The sequence below is a fragment of the Brachypodium distachyon genome, chromosome 1, assembly GCF_000005505.3.
Source record: "Brachypodium distachyon strain Bd21 chromosome 1, Brachypodium_distachyon_v3.0, whole genome shotgun sequence".
In the NCBI taxonomy this organism is placed as follows: Eukaryota; Viridiplantae; Streptophyta; class Magnoliopsida; order Poales; family Poaceae; genus Brachypodium; species Brachypodium distachyon.
This window is the reverse complement of record NC_016131.3, coordinates 73028545-73038980: the sequence shown is the minus strand read 5'-3', so window position 1 is coordinate 73038980 and position 10436 is coordinate 73028545. Positions and strand designations below refer to the sequence as shown.

Sequence of the window (10436 nt, the reverse complement as noted above, 5' to 3'; positions counted from 1 at the left end):
ATCAATCTCGGGCCACCGAGCTGGCGAGACGTAAGGGCACGGTGGCACCGTCCCTGATCGGCAGTCAGCTCATGTAGGAGCCCACCGGATTTTTTTGGTGGAGAAGACAAGTGTATGTCGGTAGACGATTACCACCGATTCTTTCTCCCGTCCACGCACAACAACCTTGTGTAGAGCGGACTGCCACCAGCCATCTGAGTTCTGCACTGTCCTCTTCCTCATCTTCTTTTCTCCATACATGTGGGTGAGAATAAATACCGTGATTCCGGCCTCCCATCGCTTGAACAACAAGATTTGTAACGGGTGGGCCCCCGCGCGATCTCGGCATCGTCCAGGGCGGCGGGCGTCGTCCTTGGCACCGTGCTCCAACGAGGCCTCCTTCGCGAAGAATATGAGGCGCTCCTCTTCCTCGGGAGTCCCGCGAATCCGGAAGCCGGATCCACGGATCAACTCGTCCATTTGTCCCGGTCATAGCGTTTGCTGAGTTGACGTCGTCTTTTGTTCCTTATGTCTCCGTCTCCTTGACTTTGAACAGACGTTATAACACATGAGCTCGTGACATATTTACCTTTGCTTCACATTCTCATGCATGATACTTCCTCGGCATATATTAAATTATTGATTGCTAGACTTTGTGGTGCTACGCTGAAAATATGGAACTCTCTCGTGGTGCTACAGACTTTCTTCCTCTGTTAATATCCAAACATATCAACTCTAGCTTCACGCATTGCCCACCCATTCGCCCATCTATCTGTTTTCTGCTAGAATTTGTTGAGCCGAGTTGAAATGGGAACTTTATATATACTATACTGATGGTAGTGGTAATATAGGTTTGGTACTTTTACCTTTCATTCATAAAGGAGGTTTGGTAGTTTTGGTACTTTTGCCAATAATTATACTAGTGAACTGAATCTTGATACGGATTGGTCAATGCCGCCGTGGGCATATTTGGTGGAGAAGGCAAGTGATTCATAAATGGAAACCTCAAGCTCACACCTGATGATACACTGACGAAGTTAAAAAAGAAAACTCTGAACCAAACACTGAAGATGAGCCGGTGCACACTTTTGTTGCTAATTTTTTTTAAATAATATGAATTATTTATTCATTTTTGAAAATAATACATGTTTTTGAAAAATTACAAAACTAGGCCATCCTTGTCTTGGGCAGACCGATTAGCTCCAGTCGGCCTGGCCCAAGCCGATTAGGCTCAATCGGCCTCGCCCTGGCCGACAGCGGACCGGCCTCTCAGCTCACAGACCGATTAGCTGCAGTCGACCTTGTCCAAACCGATTAGGCCCAGTCGGCCTGGCCTTGGGTGCCGCACACCACGCGCACGGTAGTTCCGCGCAGCGCATGCATCGCATGTCCACTGCCACCCTAGATACAGACTGTGCAGGACAGGACAGTGAATAAGAAACCCCATGCACGCACAGGGCTCACCAGCAAAAGTGCAGCTAATCGGCTTGCGGGCTGGGAGGCCAGCCTGTTGTCGGCTTGGGCGAAGCCGATTGGACCTAATTGGTTTGGGCGATGCCGACTGGATCTAATCGGCCTGGCCCAAGTTGAGGCCGTGTTATCTTTGAAAAAAATTTAAACTGTGAATTATTTTCAAAAATAATTAAAAAATCGTATTATTTTAAAAAAAATGGCAACTTTTGTTCATCCCAGCCAGCTTATTCACAAATAGGAAGCACAACCCAGGGTCACGGCTAGTAAGTAAGAAACTACACGGTGAGGTCATATATGGCCGCTTCAAGCAGCCTCAGACTTTCAAACGCCGCGCCTAGGGCGCAGCCGGACCTGGAGCGGCGTCGCCATCTCGCACGACAGGCGGAGCACCTCCGACATGTCGACGACGGCGCCGTACTTGGCCGGCATCCACTCGAACTCGTGCAGCAGCGTGGCCATCCACGACGTGACGGTGGTCATGGCCAGGCTCTTCCCGGGGCAGCTCCTCCGTCCGGACCCGAATGGCACGAGCTAGCCGTCCGAGCCCAGCACAGAGACTCCCGGGCCGGCCTCACCGCCTGGGAGGAACTGGAGCGGTGCAGCCCACACATCCGGGTCCCGGCTCATGGCCCACTGGTTCACCATGGCCGTGGTGCCCGCCGGGACCAGGTGGCCGTCCACGTAGGTGTCCCGCATGGCCCTATGGCGCCACGACAGCAGCGGCCCCGGCGGGTTCACGCGCAGCGCCTCCTTGAGCAGTGCCTGCAGGTAAGGCAGTGAGAGCACGGCTGACTCGGTGACGTGGCTGCTCTTGCCGACCACCTCGTCCAGCTCCTTGTGCACGTTGGCTTGGACGCCGGGGTGCAGGACGAGGCGTGCCATGGTGGAGTGAAAAATACATTTACAGTTAACACTACCAGACACCCGTTCGTGTGATTCTTCGGTCATTTTGAAAATTCGAAAAGAATTAAACAACACAAAAGGCTGCTGGAATCTTTGCACATATATGGGCGCTAGTAGCTTTTCAAAAGCTGTTGCTATTTTATTCAGATTGCGAATCGCAGCGAAAGTAGTTGTATACGCGTGATTTGCATGCACCCAAAAATAGAACCGATGCCGGCTGCCCGGCCACACTTATTTATGTACGTTCGTATGCTAATTTTGTGTTGTTCAAGATTCTAGAATCTGATGGATATATGTCAAGGAAGGTGAGCACGGCGTATATACGTACCAGAGCACGGCATCGATGTTGGCGTCGGCGAGCCCCTCGCTCTCCTGCAACGAAAGCAATATATCAACAAAGTCCAGCGGCTGCGCCTCTCCTTCTCCTCCGGCTATCATCGCCTTGCCGCGGTGCTCATCGATGATGCCGTGCACAAAGCGGTTCACCCGCGGCATGAGCTCGGCGCACCGCGCCCTGACGCCCTGCGGGTCGAGCGCCGCCAGCCCCGGGAAGTAATCGCACCAGTTCTCCTTCCCCACCAACTCATAACCCTCATGCACCATCTCCAACAACTCCTCCACCTCCCGCTGATCCTTCTCCTTCTTCCCCGATGCCGGCATGGAGCTCGACACATCATACTCTTTCCCGAACACGAAGCGCATGATGTAGTAGAGCGACGCGCGCCGGAGCACGCCGCGCACGTTCACGACGCCGTTACCGTTCCCGGCATGGCGGAGCGCGGCCACGACGTCTTCCGCGACGCGCGCGCGGTAAGGGGCGAAGGCATCGACCTGCCTGGGCGCGAAGAGGTGCGCCGATGCCACGCGCCGGAGCGCGCGCCAGTAGGGGCCATACACATCGCACTCATGGATGAAACTAACGGGAGCAAATTGATCCGAACGTACCCTCGGAATCAGATAGTCTGTTAATAGTTTGGTGACCCATGGTGCGCTCGACGTGGTGTCGACGGGGTCGGCGCCGGAGTCTTGGAGGGGTGGTTCCGGGCAGGCGGCAGGGGAGCTGACGACGGCCGCCATTATTAGGGTTTAGAGCGAGGGTTTGGGGAGAGGAATCGGCTTGGGAATCTGCTCGCTTGGTCTGCGGGACGCGACGGGAGGAGAGGGGCTAAGATTTCGGGCTTGCTCGCTTAGAAAAGCCCATCGTTTTCAGATTTCTGGGCTATTGGGCCGGACAGAAAAGCACCGAAAACAACCTGTGCCATTGTATTAAATAGTACCACCTCGGTAACTCACAAGGATTCCCACCGGTTATACGGGGTGACCGTGGGGTGTCATGCTAGCTCGGTGGCCGAGATTCGATTGAAGACAGAAATCGGTGCGTGGTATTCCGAGGCCAGTCACGCCGTCTCTAAACCCTAGGTCACCTTCGGTTGTGAAAACGGGGCGATTCCCCTCTCTCACTAGCTTCTGCCAAATAAATTGTTGTCTGCAGTTCTTTAAATAATCTTTGGTCCTGCCCAACAAGAATTCTTAAGGATTTCCAATACTTCCTTGTGCGTGTGTGTGGAGCACAGGCTCTTAGTTACTCCATATAATATTTTGAATATTATTTTTGTGTCCTGTTCTTTAAATTATTTTTGGCCTCCAATCCCTGTCCAACAAGATTATTTTTAAAAGGATTTCCAACAAGATTTTTTTAAGGATTTCCGATCCTTCCTAACGCGCGCGCGTGGAGCACAGGCTATGCACGCGTGGGGTATAATATTTTGAATACTATTACACGTCTATGCGCGCTAATAGTTAAGTTGGCTTTTCGATGAACATGGAACTGCAGATTGGTGGCAGTGCAATTTTGGTGTCAAGATTAACCTACATATTTGACGAGGAGACTCCTAGATGGCGCACACTTCTTTCAAAGCTAGGAACATGACTTGGTGCAAGGTCGGCGATGCTCTTTTAAAGGTCACCGGTTTAGTATACATTGGTGCTAAAGTGTCCATAAATTGCCTGGCTAAATTTTGGTCTGTAGTCTGTACCATCAGATAGTGTGTGCTTAGCTAATTTGCTCTCTGGACAGGCATTGGTTGGTCTATCATTCTATCTGTTGTTGATAGAGTTGGGGAACTGGGTTATTTGGTCTGCGTTTTGTATGCCGGATTTTACATTTTGTTGCTGCAGCCTTGAATAGTTGGGAGGCCCGGAATAAAGTGCCGCTGTTATATTCCTTTCTGTAATGCTCTTTTTTTTTTAAAGAATCTTCTGTAATGCTCGTGTGTTGCTATCTTCTTCATATGAAGTTCTGGGCTTTAAGCGCGTATGCATAAGTCTTAACCTTCAGTATTGCTGCATGATTCAAATCTTGGAGCTCCAAACTTCTTTCTCCTTACTATCCTTCTCTTCAGACTTGAAAGAAAATCACTGCTGGTCAGAGGTTTGTTTGAAACAATTAGCTAGCTATTTCACAGGAAACAGTTCAAATTCCATTTCTGGATGGTGCCTGGATTTTGTATGCAGATATATATGATCAAGGTCGAAGGCCCAAAGGGACCAGACAGAATAGCATCCATACACTCTTGCATTGCTTTCAATTCAGGTGATCACAAAACTTGCTAGACTTGGAGACAATGGAGAGCGACACGTAAACAAGTGCACATTGACACACGACAAGCAACGGCGTACTAGCACACTGCACACGCACAATCCTTTATAGATTTTCTTCTTGCAATCTGTACACCAACGTGGAACCTCAAGCTCACACCTGATGATACTTCTGACGAAGTTCAAAAAGAAAACTCTGAACCAAACACTGAAGCTGAGCCGGTGCACACTTTTGTTCATCCCAGCCAGCTTATTCACAAACAGGAAGCACAACCCAGGGTCACGGCTAGTAAGAAAGAAACTACACGGTGAAGTCATATATGGCCGTCGAAAGCAGCCTCAGACTTTCAAACGCCGCGCCTGGGGCGCACCCGGACCTGGAGCGGCGTCGCCATCTCGCATGACAGGCGGAGCACCTCCGACATGTCGACGGGGGCGCCGGTCTTGGCCGGCATCCACTCGAACTCGTGCATCAGCGTGGCCATCCACGCCGTGACGGTGGTCATGGCCAGGTTCTTCCCGGGGCAGCTCCTCCGTCCAGACCCGAACGGCACGAGCCGGCCGTCCGAGCCGAGCACGGAGACTCCCGGGCCGGCCTCGCCGCCCGGGAGGAACCGTTCGGGCCGGAACTCGAGCGGCTCGGCCCAAACCTCCGGGTCCCGGCTCATGGCCCACTGGTTCACCATGGCCGTGGTGCCCGCCGGGACCAGGTGGCCGTCCACGTAGGTGTCCCACATGGCCCTGTGGCGCCACGACAGCAGCGGCCCCGGCGGGTGCACGCGGAGCGCCTCCTTGAGCAGCGCCTGCAGGTAAGGCAGTGAGAGCACGGCTGACTCGGTGACGTGGCTGCTCTTGCCGACCACCTCGTCCAGCTCCTTGTGCACGTTGGCTTGGACGCCGGGGTGCAGGACGAGGCGTGCCATGGTCCACTCCATCAGCACCGCCATGGCGTCTGTTCCTCTGAAGATCATCTCCTGGTGGAGTGAAAAAAAGAAGTTAAACAGTTAGCTACTACCAGCCAGTTTGTGTGTGATTCTCCGGTCATTTTGAAAATTCGAAAAGAATTAAACAACACAAAAGGCTGCTGAATCTTTGCACATATATGGACGCTAGTAGCTTTTAGAAAGTTGTTGCTATTTTATCCAGATTGCGAATCGCAACGAAAGTAGGAGTAGTTGTATGCGCGTGATTTGCATGCACCTAAAATAGGAGTGGAACCGATGCCGGCTGCCCCGCCACACTAATTTATGTAGGACTTATGTACGTACGCATGTTAATTTTGTGTAGCTCTAGAATTTAGATACAGTATATAGTTCCTCGAAAAAGAATCTAGATATATATATCAACGAAGGTGTGCACGGCGTACGTACCCAGAGCACGGCGGCGATGTCGGCGTCGGCGAGCCCCTCGCTCTCCTGCAACGAAAGCAGTATGTCCACAAAGTCCAGCGGCTGCGCCTCTCCTTCTCCTCCGGCTATCATCGCCTTGCCGCGGTGCTCATCGATGATGCCGTGCACGAAGCGGTTCACCCGCGGCATGAGCTCGGCGCACCGCGCCCCGACGCCCTGCGGGTCGAACCCCGCCAGCCCCGGGAAGTAGTCGCACCAGTTCTCCTTCCCCAGCAGCTCATAACCCTCATGCACCATCTCCAGCAGCTCCTCCACTTCCCCCTGATCCTTCTTCCCCGAGTCCGACGACACGTCGTACTCTTTCCCGAACACGAAGCGCATGATGTAGTAGAGCGACGCGCGCCGGAGCACGCCGCGCACGTTCACGACGCCGCCCCCGGCATGGCGGAGCGCGGCCACGACGTCTTCCCCGACGCGCGCGCGGTAAGGGGCGAAGGCGTCGACCTGCCTGGGCGCGAACAGGTGCGCCGATGCCACGCGCCGGAGCGCGCGCCAGTAGGGGCCGTGCTCCGCGAAGCCGATGGAGCGGTGGAACATGAGGCCGTAGGCGGCGTGGTTCACGGGCCGGTCCGCGAACGCCGGGTTGTCGAGGATCTCCTTGGCCACGTCCGGGTGGGCCGTGACGACGGCGGGGACTGGGCCGAGAGACAGCGCCATGAGCCGCTTCGCGCCCGGCGTCCTTGCCGCCTCGGCGGCCAGCGTGCTGTGGGCTAGTCCGGACATCAGGCCCAGGCTGCCCACCACCGGGAGCCCTCTCGGCCCGGGGATCGGCGCCGGAGCCGGAGCCGTCTTCGCGCACGGGCTCGTCCAGTACCGCCGGCCCCATGCAGGCCCGCCCGGGTGAGCCCAGTAGAGCAGGGACTTGGCCGCCCAGGCGAGGCAGGCGAGGATGGCGAGGTAGACGAAGCTGGTGGCTATGGCGGCGGCCGTGCTTTGATCGTGCTGCTGCTGCTGGCCGGAGATGGCAGGAATCAAGGTCAGGGGCAGCACCCACCAGCTGCTCTCGACTGAGCTCTCCATTTTTGTTTCCTTGGATGGATTTGGGGTTTGTGCCGTTGCTCACTAGCTTGATCTGAGTGGCTTGCTGAACGAAGGGGCCGGTATTTATAGGAGTTCGGGGGAGCTAAGATTCGCGCGGTCCTCGCCCTTGCAAAGATGACTCAATCATTGGCACGCAAAAGATTTGGAAAATGCGCTAGTGGACCGGCGCGCGCCGCTCTGTTTTCCGCCGGTGTACTTCCGGGTAACTCTGTTTAGAGTCTAGACCACCCACCGGCAGTACGGAGTACTAGAAAACTAGCAGGCCGGGGTTGCTACTTGGAAATCCGCCCGTGGTTTACTTGCTTCAGGTCATAGCTAGCACCTCCAAGTCAAATGAAGCTAGGATAAATCAAGTCAGTATAGAACCTTTAGCCCCGAATAATGATGTGCTCACCACGGAGTTGACATATACTTATGTGGTCGGTGGTCTACGTATATAACCTCCTCCCTCCTGTCCATATTAGTTATCGAAATATTATATGTATCTAGACGTTTTTTAGACATAAATACATCCGTATTTGGACCAATTTAAGACAATTAATATGCATGGATGAGTACTTAATTATAATCTGTGTTTTCTCCTATCATAATGTACGTATCTGTCCGTGTAGATGACTCTAGAGCTGCCGGTGCTAGCTAGCCAACAGCTAACACGATCGATGTTGATCGACGTTACGTATGTGCCTATGTGGCTATGTGGGAACATATAGCGTATGCTAGTGTCTACTGTTTCTCTCGCGCGCTCTCTCGAATGTGTATTGTTAATTGATCCGTGCACAGTTATTTATGTGTTTGCTCGCCTGTGTGGTATGAGGTCGTTCACGTAAGTCGTGCTTGGACTAACGTGCCCCAGTTGGTGCCTAAGCAACAAGAGTTAGGCCCCTCCCATGTTACACACACCCTTTGATTACTCGGTTATCAGTAGTCCCTAGGTACTAAACTAACAGATCAGTCAGCATCTCAGCACAAGTGCTAGCTGGGGAGTAGTTACGCTGAAGCTAGTACTCAATCGACCAAAAAGATCGCGCCGACTTGCTGCTTCCAAGCTCTTGGGCGCTGAATGACGGTAGTACACAATTGGGCAATTCGGATCCATTGGGTCTAGATAGGCTAATTAATCTCTGCTTCACCAATCTTCACCAATCTCCCTTTGTCCAGGCAATTAAGCTGGAAGCGTGACAGGTGAATTCAACCGTAACCACGCGAAGAAAGAGATCCGGATGAGTGTCGATGGAGTAAACCCCTGCCGCCGGCGCCGAGAGACCGGGAATGGACCAAACCCCGTGACATGCTTGTTTGCCTCCTTTTCGCGCAGATATCATCCGAAAGATCGATGCGGAAGAAATAGGAACAGACAGTCCCGAGGGCGGTTCCGGGGCTAGCTAGAGACCGTTGCGCGCGTCGCCTAACTGGTGGCCTGGACGGACGCGGGGACAGCCGTTGCCAACCGTGTCGCGGCAGCGGCCTAACGCTGGTGTCACAAACCGCATGTATGTCGGCACGGCCAGAGCGCGCAGCCGCCGGGAATCCTGGCTCGAGTGCTCGAGGCACACTCGCACAAACCATATGGCAGTTTCTAACATTGAACAAAAAATTTGGTGTCCATTGAAATTTCAGGAATTTCGGAAACTGTTTTGGATTTCGGCATTTGAACATAAATTTATCCAAGACAAGTCAATTACCCAGTTCTCGTTCGGAAAAGAAAAGTGACATATTGGATTTTTAGAATAGAGCAAGTTTACATAAACTATTTGCTATAGGCCTGAATTGTAGTCAAATGGAGTTTTTTTTTACAAAGACTAAGATTTCAAGATCCACCGAAATTACCGGAACATTGGTTCTTATCACTCCTTTAAAAAACGGAGATAAGTGACTAGCATGTGAAATTGTGAACACGGTACACGTATATAGTCCGTATGTGAGAACATGATTAGTCACACTAAAAAATATACCTGGCGTTAATATATCCCATATATCAAATAATATTATTGGTTGTACTACCAAGTCTACGAAATGGACGTACGGATGGTCTTAGGGTGCGACCCTGCTGCAGGAGGAGGAAGGAAGAGACGAGGATGAAATGGGAGAGGAAAAGAACCTAGATGGTGAGCTTAACCCACGAGAGGACCCATGGAAAATCAAGAGAGAGGGCAATTCATGGGACGGATTGGGGGCAGATCCATGGGCTGAAGGGTGTGGGGCATTTTCTTTGTACCATGGGCCTTATATCAACGGGTTATAAAAAATGAGTCGATCATGGGTCCGCCCTAGGCCTGACCGCAATGGTGTTTATGAAAGTACAGCCTATAAAGTTTTTTTTTCAAAATTTCTTCATTTTTCTTATATATTTGAAAAAAAATCACCAAAACGTGGAGAGTTTGCATGAGTTGACCCCATGAAGTTGTACGGCGTTGCCACTGCTTGATTAGGGTGCAACATTATTTAACCAAACTGTTGCATGCATGCCCTGCCGTTGGTCTTCCTGTCCAACCGTTTATGAAACCTAAAAAGCTCTTTTAAGGTGTTCCACTTACCTACTTTTCGCTTTATGCTCCTCAAATGTAGGGCCATTTAAAAATTGTAGAATAATATTTTTTGCAGGGTAGAATGTCATTTTATATAGATGTATAAAGTTTGGAATTTTGCATGTGAACTTGTGATGTTGCTAAATTTAAGTGAGATTATACTATCATTTCTATCACCAAACTAATTACAAGTATTGATCATTTACCTTATCAAGAACCTTGCCATTTATATGGGTTTTATTTTATGTTTCCTTGTTTACTCCGTGGTAATTGATTATTTCAACAATTGGATTGTAAGATGACCTATTACCTCCCATGAGCTGAGGCAAATATCAAACTTTGGACATCTGAAATGGACGGTCCACGGTAAATTAGGAGCTATTTCTGTCACTCTGCTCCATCGGACGCATGCAGCCAAGTCTTCCTGTCAGATCATCTTAAAGAAGAAGTCTTCCCGTCAGATGACGAGCCTAACCTAATCGCTGAGCCAAGCTAGAAATGTTCCAGC

The 10436-nt window shown here is 51.5% G+C and overlaps 1 protein-coding gene and 1 pseudogene across 1 annotated transcript; both read right to left on the bottom strand.

The window, feature by feature from the left end:
* Positions 1-1654: 1654 nt before the first annotated feature.
* On the bottom strand, positions 1655-3683 carry LOC100826943 (annotated as a pseudogene).
* Positions 3684-5016: 1333 nt separating this feature from the next.
* LOC100821649 (cytochrome P450 78A9) lies at positions 5017-7457 on the bottom strand. Its single transcript, XM_003558828.4, has 2 exons — positions 6324-7457; positions 5017-5927 (listed from the first exon to the last, which is right to left on the bottom strand). Exons 1-2 carry the CDS (start codon positions 7380-7382, stop codon positions 5301-5303), a joined length of 1686 nt encoding a protein of 561 aa, XP_003558876.1. The 5' UTR covers positions 7383-7457; the 3' UTR covers positions 5017-5300.
* Between the last annotated feature and the right edge of the window lie 2979 nt (positions 7458-10436).

Coding starts and splice junctions, on each gene's coding strand:
- LOC100821649 (XM_003558828.4), bottom strand. CDS start 7,382: ATGGAGAGCTCAGTCGAGAGCAGCTGGTGGGTGCTGCCCCTGACCTTG. Junction 5,928..6,323: donor ACATCGCCGCCGTGCTCTGG/GTACGTACGCCG, acceptor TCACTCCACCAG/GAGATGATCTTCAGAGGAAC.